Source organism: Schistocerca nitens, chromosome 7 (assembly GCF_023898315.1).
Source record: "Schistocerca nitens isolate TAMUIC-IGC-003100 chromosome 7, iqSchNite1.1, whole genome shotgun sequence".
Lineage (NCBI taxonomy): Eukaryota > Metazoa > Arthropoda > Insecta > Orthoptera > Acrididae > Schistocerca > Schistocerca nitens.
The window spans coordinates 188,951,964-188,971,556 of record NC_064620.1 but is presented as its reverse complement, the minus strand read 5'-3'; the positions used below and the strand labels follow the sequence as shown (position 1 = coordinate 188,971,556).

Genomic DNA, 19,593 nt, shown 5'->3' with positions numbered 1-19,593 from the left:
ATCCATGCCCGAGGCAGGATTCGAACCTGCGACCGTAGCAGCCACGCGGTTCCAGACTGTAGCGCCTTTAACCGCTTGGCCACACTGGCCGGCCTATGAGCCATCACCAGCTGACACTGTGCTTTGTTGACAACTTGGGTTCCTTGGCTTCATTGGGGCTGTGCCAAACTCAGACGCTACCATGTGTTTTCCAACTGAAATCAGGATTCAGCTGACCAGGTCATTCCAGTAGTTTAGGGTCAGATCAATACGGCATGGGAACATGACAGGTACTGCAGGCAATGCTGTGCTTTTAGCAAAGGCACTCGCATCTGTCATCTGCTGCCATAGCCCATTAATGTCATGTTTTGCCGTAGGGTAGGGAAGGATGCAAAAAGCAAAGATGGGATAGTGGAGTAGTTTGAGGAAGGTCTTTTGCAAGATTACTCAGTGGCTGCACAACAAGACGAAGGCTACAGCTAGAAGCTGAAGAATGGCTGCCATCTCAGTCCAACTGACAGTCTTACCAGCTATAAGCTAGTAACATAACAAGGAAGATTAGAAATACTTACAATATCCAAAGCAGTCTCAGAAATATTGGATGGATCACACAGAAAATCAAAACAGACATGATGAAAGTCATAAAAAGCGTATTTACAAAACTCCCTTTGTCAGAAGAGATCCAGGGCAGTTTATTTTTTCATTTTTTATTTTTATTTTCTTAATTTTTTATTTATTTCTGAGTTTCCAATATTAAAAAGAAACAAATTTTGTTTTTATGTCACTTGTTTTTATGTCACCTGGAAGGTGTGCATTCTGGAAATGATCTTTGCCATGTTTCCCCGCAAACTCACTAGATGGCAGGGTTGAGCTTAGCAACACAATGTTTGGGTTCTTGGTGCATTGGTTATGGTGACACAATGATTTTGAGCACAGAGTAAACATTAAATTCTGTAGAAGGAGATTTTCACTCTGCAGCGGAGTGTGCGCAGATATGAAACTTCCTGGCAGATTAAAACTGTGTGACCGACCGAGACTCGAACTCGGGACCTTTGCCTTTCGCGGGCAAGTGCTCTACCATCTGAGCTACCAAAGCACGACTCATGCCCGGTCCCGGCAGAAGTAAAGCTGTGAGGACCGGGCGTGAGTCGTGCTTCGGTAGCTCAGATGGTAGAGCACTTGCCCGCAAAAGGCAAAGGTCCCGAATTCCAGTCTCGGTCAGGCACACAGTTTTAATCTGCCAGGAAGTTTCATTAAATTCTGTGTTAAGCTTGGGGAAACCCATACTGAAACATGAATAATGATTAACCAAGCATATGCAGGAGAGGCATTTTCAAGAAGTCGTGTGTTTCTGAGTGGCACAAAACATTCTGAAAAGGCAGCAGAGATTCAGTACAAAATGATCTCAGAGGTGGTCGCCTGTTTACAGAACATACCAATACAAATGTGTAGCATGTAAGGCAGTTATTGCAAGAAGACTGTCATGCAAATGTGCATGTGGTACCAGAACTTAATTTGAATTGTGATGTGTGTCATAAGATTTGGGGAACTGGAAACTTAATGCAAAACTTATCCCTCACACAAAACAGGCGAACAGAAAGAGGAAAGATGAAAATTTCTGCTGAAATACTGGATGTGACGCCACATTTCTGTCAAATATTACTACTGGGCATGAAATTTGGTGCTACCAGTATGACCCTTATATGAAGCATCAAAGTGCTGAATGTTGGAGCCCTTGATCAGCAGCCTCAACAAAAGTCAAACGACAACCTTCAAGAACAAAGACGATGTTTCCAGAATGAGATTTTCACTCTGCACCGTAGTGTGGACAAATATGAAACTTGCTGGCAGACCAAAACTGTGTGCCAGACTGAGACTTGATCTCATGACCTTTGCCTTTCATGGGCAAGTCCTCTACTATCTGAGCTACCCAAGCATGGCTCACACCCTGTCCTCATAGCTTTACTTCTGCCAGTACCTTGTCTCCAACCTTGGGTACCTCAGATGGTAGAGCACTTGCCTGCAAAAGGCAAAGGTTCTGAGTTTGAGTCTCGGTCTGGCACACAGTTTTAATCTGCCAGGAAGTTTCAGAGACAATGTTGATCAAATTCTTTGATAGTAAAGGATTAGTTCATCATGAGTATGTTCCTCCAGGTCACACAATGAATCATTGTCACCCTGATTTGTGTCATTCTCAGGACTGGTTCTTACTGCATGACAATGCAAGATCCCATACAGCTTTATCTCTTACCAAGTATCTCACCAGACATTCTGTTAGTGTCATCTTACATCCACAATATTCGCCCAACTTCTCAGCTTGTGTTTTTTCCTTGTTTCTACAAGTGAAGAGGTGACTGAAAGGAAAACTTCATCAAACTTGCACACATTCAACAGCCAGTGACAAATGAACTTACAAGCATTGCACCTGAAAATTTCCCTGCTTGCTTCCAAGAACCCAGGAACACTGGCAACTACATATAGATAGCCAAGGAGACAACTTTGATATGAGCTAGGATCATTACTTGGTAAGTGTAATTTTCCAATGAAAAATTTTGACATCTGTACCAATCATTTAATTTTAACTTGAATATTAAAAGATGACAGAAATAGCCTAATTATTCTTGCAGGCTATGCAGTGTATAAAGGTAAAACAAAAGTTGCAAATTTTTCTATAATATATGAAAAGAAATGAAATAACTCACACTAGACTTTAAAGTCACTTAGTCTTGTACAAAAAGGTGTGCATTATTCAGGAACACACATTTTCAATAACTTTCCAGCAGCCATAAAAAGCTTAACAACCAATGAAATTCAGTTTAAGAGAAGCCTAAAGGATTTATTGGTGGCCAACTCCTTCTACTCCATTGATGAATTTCTTAGTAAAACCAACTGATTTGTATATAAGTACAACATAACTTCTGCACAATTTCAGTGCAGTAATGTGTTCATTGTAAATAAGTATTACAGTAGTTGTATTACCTTATAAATAAATAAAAAACTTTTTTATTTTAAATTCAGTGCATTAGTATTTGTAAAATGACTCTTAGTGTTCATTAAAAAATGACGATCATTCCACTTGGGACCTGTGGAATGGTACATTAGCTTATTTGTTTTAGTTGTAAATATTTGTCATGTATTGTTGTTTTTCTGACATGTTCCACATCCTGGAGGACCTCCTCACTACGGATCAATTGGAATGAAAGTAAATCTAATCTAATCTAAAAAAAGTAGAGGCGGTTAATCACTGACAGGCACACAAACAAGATTGAAAACTTCTCTATCCTATAGACGAATTCTTTTTTGAGTTAGAGTATGCAGAGACATACATTCATATGCGCACATACCATCACCTACATTGTGCTAGCTAAATATGCAATGCTGGGACTGTGGTTTGCCTGGTAGTCTGTTGCCTCAGTAGTGACATTCTTTAGAGAAAGCTCAGGATATACTGTACACAAATTTCAGGATCATTCCATAGTCACAGGAAGAAGTTTCAATCTACCAGCTGCATACTGAGACATGCACTTTACAAAAATTACTTTCCAAAAATTATCTTGAACAAATGGATAGAAAATCCACTTGTGAGGAACACTCATTAAATCCACTGGCAACAAACCTGCTCAAACTTTCAGTTTCAGTCTATTTGGAGTTAAGGATCAATCACAACTGTGTCAATAAAACTGAACAACACTTCAGGAAATTTTCGAAGTTATACTTAATACAGCAGACAAAAAACTGACCTGGGTAGTTAGCAACATATACTCATCCTGAGGAAGAAGGGTGTAGAGGATATCTGCTACAAATTCAGATTGTAGTCTGTGCGCAAAATTGGTTGGTGCTGTGTGATTCACTAACAATATTAGAAGTTACTTAAACAGCAGAGAGACTGGCACAGCAGAGTCAAACAAGAAAAAACTGAATTTGTGTGGACAAAGAAAAAACTAACTCAAGTCAGAAGAAGCTTAAGATTAGCTAGAAGACAGGAACTGAATTAATTTGGAAAATATATTATTTATTGAATTATCAAAACCTTAAAAAATCATGGTTTTCTATAAAATCAATCAATGGGTCACAGTTGCTTGTTGAAGTGCTCATTGGTCATGATATCACTGATACAGAATATAATATCATGGAGGTTGAAATACTAATACTACCCCAGAAATTGCTTCACTGAAGATCCAATGAGGGTGAATGGACACTGAAGAGCCAAAGAAACTGGTACACCTGTCTAATACCTTGTAGGGCCCCCCACCAGCACACAGAAGTGCCACAGCACGACATGGCACAGACTCAACTAATGTCTGAAGTAGTGCTGGAGGGAATTGACACCATGAATCCTGCAAGGCTGTCCATAAATCTGTAAGAGTACGAGGGGTGGAGAACTCTTCTGAACAGCATGTTACAAGGCATCTCAGATATGCTCAATAATGTTCATGTCTGGGGAGTTTGGTGGCCAGTGGAATTGTTTAAACTCAGAAGAGCCTTCCTGGAGCCACTCTGTAGCAATTCTTGATGTGTGGAGTGTTGCATTGTCCTGCTCAAATTGCCCACATCCATTGGAATGCACAGTGGACATGAATTGATGCAGGTGACCAGATAGGATACTTATGTATGTGTCACCTGTCAGCATCGTACTTAGATGTAACAGGGACCCTATATCAGTACAACTGCACATGCCCCACACCATTAAAGAGCCTCCACCAGCTTGGGTGGCCCCTGCTAACATGCAGCGGCCATGTATTCATGAGGTTGTCTCCATACCCGTACACATCCATCCACTCGATACAATTTTAAACCAGACTCGTCTGACCAGGCAACATGTTTCCAGTCATCAACAAACCAATGTTAGTGTTAATGGGGTCAAGAAAGGCGTAAAGCCTTGTGTAGTGCAGTCATCAAGGGTACACGAGTGGGCTTTTAGCTCTGAAGGCTCATGTCGATGATGTTTTGTCAAATGTTTCGCATGCTGACACTTGTTGATGGCCCAGTATGGAAATCTGCAGCAATTTACGGGAGGGTTGCACTTCTGTCACGTTAAACAATTCTTTTCACTTGTCATTGGTCCTGTTTTTGCAGGATCTTTTTCCAGCCACAGTGGTGTTGGAGATCTGATGTTTTACCAGATTGCTGATATTCACGGTATACTCGTGAAATAGTCGTATGGGAAAATCCCCACTTCATCACTAACTCGGAGATGCTGCGTCCCATCGCCCATGTGCCGACTATAGCACCATGTTCAAATTCACTCAAATCTTGATAAACTGTCATTGTAAAAGCAGTTATTGATCTAACAACTGCACCAGACACTTGTTGTCATATATAGGCATTGCTGAGCAGAGAACCATAGTTTGGCTGTTTACATATCAAAATACACATACCTATACCTGTTTTTTGGCCTTCAGCATAGAAATAAATAATAATGGAATTGGAAAAAAACTAAAGGCGCTTAATAGTCTGCCAGATATTATGCAATACCCACTACATTCTATATCAAATATGAAGAAGAAGTGACTCATTTTCAAGTATAGGCTATCATAGGTCAGTGGATTAGCAGAGTGTTGCTTGTACTGGAAGAAGTGCATATCTGGTTTTTAAGAAAGGTTGCAGCACATATGCACAGAACTTAACACCTGTCTCACTGATATCAGTTTGCTGTAGAGTTACATAACACAATTTTCTATTAATTTATAACTGTTCTGGAGATAACACAACTTGGATTCTGTAACCACTGATCATGATTACTCAATTTGGCCTCTTCATTTGCAAGGCACACAAGATTGTAGATAACAAAGTTCAAGTGCTTATTATATTTCTTTACTTTCACAAAGCCTTCAAATAAGCTCCTCACCACTGCTTAATCAACAAAATACTTGCTTGTGGACAAGTGTGTCTTTAGACTGAAAACTTCCTAGCTACATTATTCTTATTAGGGAGACTTTGTTGGGAATGAAAGTAGTGCCTTGTGTGCTTCACGGCACTGTGCTCAGACTTACTGTTCATCATAAATATAAAAAATCTGGAAACAAAATTTTTAGTTCCCTAAGCCTACATGAAACAGTGTGTTATGTATAGAGAGATCACACAATAAAACAAAGTTCTCAGGACACGGACGAAAACCTGAAAATGACCATTACTTTATGCAAATGCTGATAGCTAACTCTCAACAGAGGTTAATGTAATATATATATGCAAACATATGAAAAGACTGGCTCATTGTCACTGAATTGTAAAGTGATTGATCAACCACTGAAATCACTTACACTCATTATCTGGCACTATTTATTCATAGTGATTTAATGCAAAACACTGTCATATATTTAGCCGTGCAGAAGACAGATGTATGTTGAAATTTGTAAGAAGAATCATACGAAAGTGTAATTCACCTATGAATTTGGTCTCTCACAAGACTGTTATTCAATAAATTTTTGAGTACTGTTCATTGGTCATCAACAGAACAGATGGAAAATATTGAAAGAGAAATGAAAACTTCATTTCTGGTTTCTTTACTCACTGGATGAACATCACAGACATACTCAACAAACTGCAATGGGAGACATTACAAGAACGGTTCTGGGCATCACACAGCAGTTTATTATTAAAATTCTGAGAGTCCACATTAAAATATGAGTCAGACAACATAGGCCTTCTTCCAACTTCTTTTGTCACATAATGAACAATGGGTTTATGTAGATCACTACCATTATTCTTTCTTTCTGGCCACAATTTGCAAATGAAATACAGTGAGGAAATAACCATTCGAGTACATATTACAAGTGTCGACAGATTCGCAGCTTCCATTCATATGCAACTGGAAAATAATGACAAAATCACAAATGGCATTAAAAACTGCATATAATACCATGTGAGTTTGAAAAGGGTTCTGATATGATATTCTGTTTCTATCTTGTAATAAATAAACAGCTCAAAGACATTCTACAACTGGGGAGCCAGAATCTATTTTCTCATTTATGCATTTTTCAGTACTTTGTTTGGGGTTCATGTTTCAGAATTTGTCTTCTGTTAGTCAATTTTTAAATTTATTAAATGATATATATTCACCATTCAGGAAAGCAATTAGAAATAGCCAACTACTAAAACACCTAAAATAGACATATCTTTTCAACATAATGTTCTGTGAAATAAGCTGTTTACAGTAAAAATGACATAAAATAGATAATTATGCAAACCAGTAACATAATCCTAGTATTTTTGCTATGCAAATTCATCTCTATACAGTTTCTATATACAGACCTTCGTTGCTTCCATAAGCTGCTTCCAATGACGTTCCCTAATTGCTGGATTTTGAAGTTCTGTCACAGCTCTCAAGGATGTTAATAAATTCTTCAACGTACCTTCCAGGCTAATGTAGGCATCCCACACTCGCATCTCTTTGTCTAGTCCTGTAAAATGGATATTTCAATAAATTAAAGTCACTGCCATATCAAGAAATTTATTGTATCTACTTTGTTTTGAAGTCATTTACATAAACATTGGATTTTATGATCCATCACTGAAATACACAAGCTCAAGACACAGTTTCTGAAAAAGATGTGCAGAGGGCCCAGGTGAAGCTGCTGACAATATAATGATTGTAGTCACAAATGTACATTTTATTGCTGGGTGATGATCCACAAGAACTTGTGTGAATACAACCGAAGCTCAGCACAAACTGAATGCAAAGACAGTCCTGCAGCAGAGAGCTGCACTGCTGACGAGAGAGGTTCCTTATGTTAGCTAATGCACTATCTGCTGTGTCACTACAAAGACAAACTATGGTTTTTTGGTCGGACTTCAATTAAGCTACCATTGTGCACAGGATACCTACATTTTCAATGATGCTTGCATGATGTGTAAGTGGAGAATCCCTATGGCACTCCCACTCCCAAGCCCTTGCTTAAGGGACCATATCCCTATGGCACACCAAGGTGGAAGACCTGCCCAATCCACCTAACCAGCACCTGCTACTCCAATCCTATCCTATCAGATGTCAAGCCACCTTTGAAAGCAACCATAACATTTACCAACTCTGTCACAAATACTGCACAACCTTTTATGTTGGCACGTCTACCAAACAGCTCTCCATCAGCATGAACGGACACCACCAAACTACAGTCAAGAACAAAATTGGCCACTCAGTGACACAACATGCTCAATTTCAATAGTTGCTTCAGAATCCGAGCCATCTGGATCTTTCCCATCATAAACAGCTTCTCTGAACTACACAGATGGGAGTTATACTTACAACGTATTCTCCATTCCAGTAATCATCCTGGCCTAAGTCTCAGGTAGCCAACAGTTTCCTCTTCCTCCATCCTGTCACCACCTCCCCAATTCATACTCTCCCCCCCCCCCCCCCACCCTCCCAATTGCCATCAGCATGTGCCACTTCCCACTGACAGCTACAACTATACCTGCCACCCGCCCTCCTCCCTCTCACATTCCTAGCCAGCAAACTGGGCTCCCTCTGAGCTGCTAGACACCCACCCACAGTTTTTTTTCCCTGTCTCCTACCTCCCCCCCCCCCCCCCCCCCCCTGTCATACACTTAGGCTCTGAATTTTTACTTTTATCTTTTGAAGATTTTGAAGGTGTGATTTTATTGATGTAAACTTGCAATTTGTAATTCTAGTGATTTACATTATCTCTGTATTTATTTCTATGGTTCAGTGTTGCAATGTTTTAGTTTAGTCTTTGTATCGATTGTCTTGTGACAGAATGTTCCACAGATCTGAAAATCTGAATGCCATGTCCTGATATATGTATAAACTATGATTTGTGTAGCAGATATTTTTCTTACATTTTCTGTAAAATGTCATGTATAAAATACTTCTATACTTCTGTATTCTATCTTTTAGCAGCATTTTGTACACTCATTGGCAAAAACTTATAGTCTGTCACATAATACTGTAAAGACATTGTTTCCAAATTTTGTGAGGGGTATATTGTAAACGGTCACCCTCTTCTAGTGTTACCTTTCCTCAGCAGTAGACGAAACCAAAAATAATTAAAAATTTTTAAACAGGTTAATATCTCAACTGTTTTATCTAAAAGAATTACTTATGATTTTGTGCAGGATATATTATACGTTGGGCTAAAATGTATAAAAAGAAATTACTTTATTTTTGTTGTTAGAATCGATATACGCTAGCTCTGTATGTACTGTTAAAAATAACTTTTTTTTTTTTGAAACATTTGAAATTACGAAATATCTGGCACACTTAAAATTCCTATTATATGATGTTTACTTCTGCATTCATTTATAAAATGATGATATAAATTGGTGGAGATTCATTTGTCAAGAAAATTTGTGAACTCTCTGGAATATTGTTACTACCACAGAGTGGATTAGGGGTAGTGGGCATGCTTCTGTTGTGATCGGACGTGTTTTTAATTTTGGCAATAACAATGTAAATTTCAATTTTGCTGAAGTGGAAATTGTGAAGACAGAGTGATATAGAAAAATGTGAGAGAATAAAATCAACATAAAAGCAGAAGTTACTGCTCAGGCAATTCTTCAGAAGTTATTACATCAATTGGAACCATGAGAACCTATAATGTCAAAAATTTCAGCTTCAAGAATCAGTCCCTAGACATGAAGAACTGGAGCCAAGTACGAGAAAAGAAGATAAGTAAAATGGTTATTGTAAATCTTACTCCCCCTGAAGCTTATTAAAAGAGTTAATTATGAAGTCAGTGACAACCAACAAATGATATGAGGGAGGGCAGATTACGTGGTCATCATTTATCCCTACGTAGATCGGCATTCAAAAAATATTTTTACATTCAGATGAGAAGGGTAGTGAATGAAACCTCATGAAAAGATCTTGTGCAATGAAAAATGCCTTTTTGTTTCAATGATTGTGATCCCAGTTTGTATATCATATTCTGACAATCTCTCCCCAATTTCATGACAGTACAATACAAGCTGCCCTTGTTTGAACCTTGTCAATGTCCGTTGCCAATCCTATCCTCTATGGATCCCATACTTTGAAGCATTATTCAAGTAGAGGATGGACAAGCATATTATATGCTGCCCCTTTAGCAGACCTGTTGCATCTTCTAAGTGTTCTGCCAATAAAATGCAGTCTTTGGTTCACCATCTCCACAACGTTTTCTATGTGGTCATTCCAATTGTTGTTCGTATTTATAATACCTAGGTATTTAGTTGAACTGACAGCCTTTAAATTCATATGACTAATTCAAATTAATATGATTAATCCTGTAACCAAAATTTAATGGTTTCCTTTTAGCAGTCATGTGAATGACTTCACATTTTTCATTATTTTAGGGTCAACAGCAACATTTCACACCATACTGGTATCATATTTTAATCATTTTATAATTGTTTTTGAAATGATGAGGACTGTACTAGCCAGTGTCTGCAAACAATTTAAGATTGACTCTTAAATCATTTATATATATTAGGAACAGGAGAGGGCCTGTAAGTTCTTCCTTGGGGAACATCAGAAGGAGTTTATGTTTTAATCAATGACTTTTCATCAATTACTAATAACAGTGACTTATCTAACAGGAAATCTTGAATCCAGTTGCACAGCTGAGACAGTACTCACTTGTGAGAAACAGTGTCATAAACTTTCTGGAAATCTAGAAATATCGAATCAATTTGAGATTACCCAGCAAAAGCACTCATTACTTTGTGTGAATAAAGAGCTAGCTTTGTTTTACAAGAATAGCAGCAGACAACAAATGCTACTTTGCCACACTACCCATGCTCAGCAGCTCACTTGTATCACGAAAACTGTTGCGACTCGCCGATCTTTCAAAGTGCCACTGCGCAGTTACGCGCGCCCTCTACATGCGACGCTGTCTGCCAGCCATTCAGCAGCAGCGGCCAGCCAGCCAGCGGCCACTAAACTCGGACTCAGTTATGATTTGACTGTTAAAGTGTACACACGTCTTACTTTGTTTACTTGATCTGTGACTTTCATGTATTGTGTCGTCCTTGAAATATATTTGTTCAACTTCAAATTATAACAATTGGTGAGGAGGCAGTGAAATTTTGTTTTTCATCGTTGACCCACAGGTTCCCATGGCTACTTTAGAGCAACTATTGCAAGGTCTCATAGAACAGCAAATGCTTCTCAACAATGCAATTCGTGATTTCGTCGTGGCATCCAATGCGAGGCGTCTCTCGTTGTTGTCTCTACCTCCTTACGATGAGATGGCGGAAGACTGGTCTGATTACAAAAAACATCTTCGACAGCACTTCTTGGCATTTCATGTCGTGGATGACCAAACAAGTAAGTCTCTGTTCCTTTCATGGAATTCACCTCAAATGTATCGGTTGTTGTCGCAGTTGGCTCCTTTGAAAGATCCTGCGCCTTTGTCCTTTGCTGAAATGTGCTCACTTCTGTCCGTCTATTTTCAAAAGCATACGCATGTGGTAGCCTCTCGTGTTGCCTTTTATCATTGTCCAAAACAACTAAATCAATCCTATCGCGCTTGGGCTGCTGAACTTCACGGCCTCAGTCAAAAGTGTCAATTTGTTACTGAAGTTCACAAAGAATCCTACGCCGATTTCATGGTACGGGATGCTATTATCCAGTCAGCGCCCAACAAAGAAGTGAGGCAATGTGATCTTCAGTTAGCAAATCCGACTCTAGATGAAGTCCTATCCATTGCGCAGTCTTTTGAAATTTCTTGCGCCGCTGGCACGCAAATAGAGGCGTGGGGTGATGTCGGGGACATACAACCTCTGTGCACTGTTGACGACGCGTGCGGCGTGTCCCCGCCGGCCGAGGTGGCTACAGTACGCTCCCAAAGGCAGTCTCAGCCTAACCGTAAACAAACCTTTCAGAAACTGCAGCAAAACCCCATGCAACTTCCTTCATGTCCGTGGTGTTTTACGAAACATTCATGGGAGGATTGTCCCCAACGTTGGGCCATGTGTCACAACTGCAAAAAGAAGGGTCATGAGTCATCTGTTTGCAAATCCAACCACATACATGATGTTCATGAACATGACGCTGATTCTGATTCTGTGTTGTCTGTCAATTGTACTTCTTCCCTTTCAGGAAAGTTATTCCACACTGTCCACATACTTGGTTGAGATGTTCGCATGCAGGTGGATACTGGTTCTGCTGCCACTATCATCAGTTCTCAGACGTATCTTCAGTTGGGTTCTCCAATCCTGTCACCTGTCACTAGGCAATTACGGACTTACAATAAACAGAAGATTTCTCTCTTGGGACAATTTGATGCTGAGGTATTTTACAAATCTGTCATTCGCACTGTTCCCATATTTGTGGTCGACCACAGTAACGAGGAGAATCTTTTTGGTTTCGATGCCTTTCGCGTTTTTGGGTTCTCCATAGATGACTCTGTCAATATCGTCTCTCATGCTATTCCTTCTGCTCAATTGGATTCCTTGTCGACGACATTTTCGTCCCTTTTTTCTCCTGGGTTAGGCTGTGAAAATGACTTTGAAGCACATATCACGCTCAAACCCAGTGCTCGGCCTAAGTTTTTTCGGGCTTGCCCCATTCCTGTGGTCCTTCATGATCGGGTCAAATGGGAGCTGGATCATCTCACTGCTTCAGGGGTCTTGCTTCCTGTCACTTCCAGTGAGTGATCCTCTCCTGTCGTTGTCGTTGCTAAGCCAAATGGTGATATTCGTCTCTGTGGCGATTTCAAAGCCACTGTAAATGCTCAATGCATCATCGACACTTACCCTATGCCTCAACCTGAAGAATTGTTCCCTAAACTTGCTGGAAGCCAGTATTTTTCTAAACTTGACCTGTCAGAAGCTTACCATTAACTTCCTCTCGACGCTGCTTCCCGGCAGTTCCTGGTCCTTAACACGCCTTTCAGCCTCTATCAATACCAATGATTGCCATTCAGGGTTGCCAGCGCCCCTGCTCTCTTTCAGCGATTCTTGGAACAATTATTGCTCACTGTCCCTGGGTGTATAAATTACATGGACGACATTGTTGTCACTGGCTCCACCACCGACGAAAATCTTCAAAATCTCCACACATTTTTTCATGTCTTATAGACTGCCGGTCTTAAGTGTAATCTTCAGAAATCAAAATTTTTTCAGGCATCTATCACGTATTTGGGGTTTGAACTATCTCAGGATGGTATTCGTCCGATTCAGCAAACTGTTGCTGCGATTGATGCCCTTCCTCGCCCTACATCTGTTAAGGAACTGCAGGCCTTCTTGGGGAAAATAGCATACTATCACAAGTTTTTACCGTCTGCTGCTTCTGTGGCTCAGCCATTGCATCGCCTATTGTATAAAAACGTGCCTTTTCACTGGTCTGCATCATGCGATGCGGCTTTCCAGAAATTGAAGATTATGCAGTCCTTGCGCACCGTTTTTTTGACGGTTCTGAACAACCCATTGCTTATGCCTCCAAAACGCTCACGGATGCCCAACAAAAGTATTCTCAAATTGAAAAAGAAGCTTTGGCTATTATTTATGCTTTCATAAGTTTGGTTTTCTTCTCTATGGATCCAAATTTCATCTTGTTAAGAATCACAAACCACTTGTTTCCTTGTTTCATCCATCAACATCCCTTACTGACAAGGCTGAATACCGCCTCCAGAGTTGGGCTCTTTACTTGTCTCGTTTCAATTATGACATTCATATCCGGCCGACAGCTCAACATGCGAATACTGATGCACTGTCTCGTCTTCCCAAGGGTCCTAATCTGGCATTCAATAGGGACGAACTTTTGTGTTTCCACCTTAATGTTGCCAAGCAGTGGGTTGTGGATGGGTTCCCCATCACCGGGGACCAGCTGGTGGCTGCTACAGATTCTGACCCTACCCTCTCCTGGGTTTTACGCTGTATTCAGAAGGGTTGGCCAGATCATCCATCCGCTAAGACTTCTGATCCGTTGTGGAACTACTACGCTTTGCATTACCACCTCTCTGCTAGGGATGGTGTTATCCTCCTTTCCACCGAAAATGCTTCGCTGAGTATTGTACCTGCGTCTTTGCATACTTCTGTCTTGCGCCTCCTTCACCAAGGGCAATGGGGTGTCTCTCGCACAAAATCTCTGGCGCGCCGTCACACGTACTGGCCCAGCATCGACTCTGAAATCGCACACATGGTCACTGCCTGCGGCCCTTGTGCGTCACAAGGCCGCCACCCTGAAGTCATCTTTGTCACCGTGGCCTTCACCTGAGACGCCCTGGGAGCGCATTCATGCTGACTTCGCGGGACCTTTTTTAGGTACTTATCGGCTTCTCGTTGTTGACGACTACTCTTAACTTTCCTTTCATTGTCCGTTGCACCTCGCCTACCACTGTGGCAACCACCAATGCTCTAGCTTGCATTTTCTCTTTAGAAGGCCTTCCCTCTACTCTTGTTACTGATAACAGTCCACAATTTGCCTCTTCCGATTTTGCAGATTTTTGTGCCCGTCACGGCGTCATGCATGTCACGGCCCCTCCATTCCATCCACAGTCAAAGGGTGAGGCTGAACAACTGGTCCGCACATTTAAGGCTCAGATGAGGAAACTCCTGACTTCTTCTGCTGCTGCTGATGTGCTTCTCCAATTTCTGGCTTCTTACGGTTTCACTCCCATGGGCGACCACAGTCTGGCTAAGCTCTTACATGGCCGACAGCCCTGCACGCTACTTCATCTTCTGCTGCATTCCACCTCACGGCCGTGGGTGCCTTCGCTTGGCCAGTTCACCGCTGGCTACCTTGTATGGGTACGGGGATATGGCAGGTGGCCAAAATGGAGTCCTGGCCACATCTTACGACACCGTGGCCAATGCCTGTATGGAATCCAGATGGACAAGGGTGTTGCAGCTTCGGCCTCGTGTGCCAGCAATGCCTGTTCCGGATGCCGCTTCACCACCTTCGGCTCTACCTGATGCTCGGGATCCTGGAATCTCTCATTACCCACCATGCAGTCCTCTCACCATCATATCGGTGCCAGCACAAGAACTGACGCAGGAACCAGATGACCATCTTCTGTCAGCGCAACTCTACTCGCCTCCTTCTCCTATGGACGCAGACACATTGCCCATGTCTCCTGTTATAACAACCGGACTTGCCGTAATGGGCAGATTGGTGACCGGGGCCCCAGCAGATTCGACTCCCACGTCTCCTGTCGTCTCGACCCGTTATCATTGGGGACACTTCCGTCCGTATGGGAAGCCTCCTCCTCGAGACTTTACAGCCAGTCAAACAACACCTAGGGACGTTAGCAATCTACAGGCCACCTCCATCAAGACCTGTGCAAAAACTTCAAAGGGGGGAAAAGTGTTGTGACTTGCTGATCTTTCAAAGTGCCGCCACGTAGTTATGCACGTCTTCTACATGTGGCGCTGTCTGCAAGCATTGCAGCAGTAGCGCCACCTAAGCAGCCAGCCAGCCAGCCAGCAGCCACTAGACTCAGACTCAGTTATGACTTGACTGTTAAAGTGTACACACGTCTTACTTTGTTTACTTGATCTGTGACTTTCATGTATTGCATCGTCCTTGAAATATATTTGTTCAACTTGAAGTTATAACAAAAACCTGAAATACTCATTTACAAAACAATTATATGACCAGTTGTTTTGTATGGTGCTGAGACATGGACCATGACTGTAAATGAGGAAAGGATCTTTAGCATTTAGGAGAGAAAGTTCTACGTAAAATATACGGCCCAATATACGATCAAGAAGGCTGGCGCATCCATACGAATGCAGAATTAGAACAACTTTTTGAAGAACCAGACATTGTCACTACTATTAAAATAAGAAGACTGCGATGGGCAGGACACATGGTCAGAATGAAGGAAGACAGAACGTGTAAGAAGATTTTTGATGGCAAGGCTGGAGGCAGATGATGGAAGGGATGTCCCAGAAACAGATGGATGGACGTAATTGAAGAAGACATGAAAATCTGGGTGTCAGAGGATGGAAATGGAAAGCCATGAACCGGATAGAATGGCAGGATATTTCAATGCAGGCCAAGGCCCTCCAAGGGCTGTAGAGCCAAGTAGTAGTAATAGTAGTAGTAGTAGTAGTAGCAGTAGTTTGTTTTACGAGAATGATATTTACTGCATCTGTGCTGGCTATGTGTCAATAAATCATTTTATTCCAGGTAATTCATAATGTTTGAAAACACTTATATGTTTCAAAACTCTTCTGCAAACTGATGTTGGTACTATGGGCCTTTAATTTAACGGATTACTCCTATTTCCTTCCTTAAGTGTTGGTGTGGCTTGCGCGACTTTCCGCCTTTAGGTACAGGCCAGACTTTTTGTTGAGCGAGTAGTTGTATGTGGTTGCTAAATATGGGGCTATTATACCAGCATACTCTAGACTCTAGGCGGAACCTAAGTGGTATACAATTTGGAGCTGAACACTTTGCTACACTTAAGACTCTCTACTTCTACGTAACTAATGTTGGTGGCTGTTCTTGATTTAAATTCTGGGATATTTACTGCATCTTCTTTGGTGAAGGGATTTTGGAAAACCAAATTTACAAACTCTGCTTTAGTGTCACTATCATCGGTAACATTATAATTGCAATTGCACAGTGAAGGTATTGATTGCGTCTTGCCACTGGTGTACTTTACGTATGGGCAGAATCTCTGTGGATTTTTTTGTCACATTTTGAGACAGTCATTATGGAAACTATTAAAAGCACCACTAAGTGTCGAGCTTCACTAAAACATTCCACATTGACACTCTTTTTTTATTTTTATTTTATTATGTTTTTCAAAAAGATTCATGTGGAGATCTAGGGGTAAGAGAATGCAGAACAGGGTATCACTGCCAATATACAGCATCAAAACGTGTGCACATGGTATGAAAAGCACACTGAAAGACACTTGAGTTGGTGGATACAGAATATTAGATAAGATTAAATTAAATTAGCTCCAGTTTTTGTTCTACAGACCCATGAAAATCATGGGTGTGGAACAAGTCAGCAAGTGTAACATAAAAAATTGTAATATAATACTCAATGCCCTGATAATTTGTCAAGAAATTATCAAAATAGGTGAATAAATCACAGTAAATATTTACAAATTCATACCCTGTCAGAATGAAACATAGCATGCACTTTTACAAATTTATCACACACAAAATACATGATCTTGACTCTTGTAACCAAGTGCTGTCAAAACTGAAATCCAACAGAAATTTTTACTTAAGCTGGTCTAATAGTCCTTGTTAAGATATTCATCTAAAGAGTAGAAGGAGTTGCCTATCAACAAGTCTTTCAGACTCTGTTTAAATTGTGCTTTATCTGAAACAAAGTTTTTAATAGTTGCTAGCAATTTATTGAAAATGTGTTTTCTTGAATATTGAACCCCTTTTGGAGCTCGGTAAGTGATTTTAGGTCTTTATGTACACCATTCTAATTTCTATACTGTTCTAACATTAAGAAATAAAAAAAGCTGCTGGTTGGGATGGAATACCCACCAAAGTTATTGAAGCAGTACAAATAAAATTGCAAACCCACTAACTCAAATAATTAATCAATGCTTTGAAGAGGGCTGTTTCCGTGAGATACTGAAATATGCTGAAGTCAAACCACTCTTCAAGAAGGGATCACGACAGATCATGTGAAATTATCATCCAATCTCAGTTCTCCCTGTCATACCTAAAGTATTTGTAAGACTTGCTGTTGCCCAAATCCAAAACTTCATAGCAAAATATTCTGTTATTCTAAACAATCAATTTGGTTTTCAGCAGGGAAAAAGCAACATAGATGCAGTGAACAGTTTCACTGAGAAAATAAGTACATTGTTACACAAGAGAAATAAGGTGAGAGGAATTTTCTGTGACCTCAAATGGCATTTGATTCTGTAAAGCATGAACTGCTCATTTAGAAACCATGAATTGCTTATTTACTAACTTGAAAAGTATGGCATTAGGGCAGTGCCCTACAATGGCTTAAACCTCGAGCAAGTGCACTGTTGTAAGAAATACAGCAACAGCAGTTTTTATGCCTAATTGATGCCTTAACCTTGAGCTATTGCACCATTGCTGCGATGTATTTCTTTGTTGACGTTTTCTCGCCAATGTTAAAGTGGCTTCAGTTAGCTTTCTCAGTTTGTTTTCTGAATTGTAAGCAACAACGTGTCAAATGTTGTAGAAAGTACAATGCGCACCTGCTGGTGTGACAGTTGCAAGCTTAGTTGCAGCAGCCAGCATAAATGTTACTTTGGTTACACCAACATCTGAATGTATTTATTGATTTCATTTCTTTGCTGTTTTGTTCCTATTCAAAGGGTGTATCAGATGAAGAAATACACAAGCTACTCTAAGAAGGTGATGATAAAGTCCATCCAGACTTTTCAGACATGGAGGAAAGTAAAATAGATTTGACTGATGAAAACACTGAATAGGACCATGGCAGCGAATCTCAACTTGAAGATGAGGATGGTGATGATCCCGAAGAGACAGCAGATATAGAAGGGTTCATTATTGAAAAGACACTTAGGTGTAAAAGCAAGTGTGCTAAAACATAAAAAACCAACAGAAAAGATATTTGCACATTCCACCAGATCCGAAGAGAAAGGTGATGGGTATAGCTCATGAAGTTAGCCCTTTTTTTGAAAGTAATTTACCCTGACTTTATTGAAGAAATCATAAACTACACAAATACCTATATAAATAAACAGCGAGACACACAGCAATTCTCATACAAAATAGGTAATAAAGTGATGAAATACTGGCTGTGTTTGGGATTTTTATCTTTGAACAGGAAGAAGAAAATGCCATCATGCTGACATATTGGAACTCTGGGCATGTTACTGCTTAGGATTGCAATGAGTTACAATACCTTTCTATTTTTTTCTATGCTGTATTCGGTTTGTTGATATAGAAATGAGGAATGACAGGAGAAAAACTGATAAGTTGGTTGCAATTCGTACAGTATTGAATCCTTTTGCTGCTAACTGTCAATGTTCTTACAACCAGGTGAATTCATCAAGATAGATGAAATTCTTCACCCCTAAGGAGACCACTGTAGATGGATTCTGTACACATGCAGCAAACCAGTTAAATATGGGACAAAAATGTTTTCTCTGTGTGATGCGAAAACATTTTATTGCAGTAATCTGGAGGTTTATTGCGGCATGCAACCAAAGGACAATCTCAGGTATCTAATGCTGCTGAGGACATAGTGAAAAGATATATGGTGCCTATAGAAAATTCTGACAGGAACCTTACAACTGACAATTGATACACAACCTACCTAATTTCTGAATATTTGCTGAAGAAGACTATCACTTGCATTGGTACAATGATGAAGAACAGATGTGAAATTCTTCCAGAATTTCTCCCAAACAAAAGAAAAGAAATTGGAAGTGCAGTGTTTGGATTTCAGTAGGATAAGATCTTAGTTTCATAAGTTCCTTGCCAAAAAAGGGGTATCATACTCTTGTTTGCTGTGCATGACATGGTGACAGTGGATGAAGAAACCTGAAATCATAGTTGAGTATAACATGACAAAAGGTGGAGCTGATGTTGGAGCTAAAATGTGTGCTGATACACCATTTCAATAATTACAAGGAGATGGCCATTGGCTACTTTTTCATTTTTCTGAACAATGCGAGAATTAATTCGCAAACAAATTGTCTGTGAAAGGTTTTATGAAAGTGAACGTAAGTCAGAAAAACTGACTAAATTGTT

At 40.3% G+C, this 19,593-nt stretch overlaps 1 protein-coding gene across 1 annotated transcript in view; it reads right to left on the bottom strand.

The window, feature by feature from the left end:
• The window catches only part of LOC126195528 (dynein beta chain, ciliary-like), a 930,907-nt gene that overhangs the window by 454,984 nt on the left and 456,330 nt on the right, over positions 1-19,593 (bottom strand). The window contains exons 29-30 of the mRNA XM_049934154.1: positions 7,231-7,379; positions 5,455-5,464 (exon numbers count right to left, since the gene is read on the bottom strand). Of these exons, the coding sequence (XP_049790111.1) occupies positions 5,455-5,464; positions 7,231-7,379 (159 nt within the window). The remainder of the gene's footprint in view (positions 1-5,454; positions 5,465-7,230; positions 7,380-19,593) is intronic.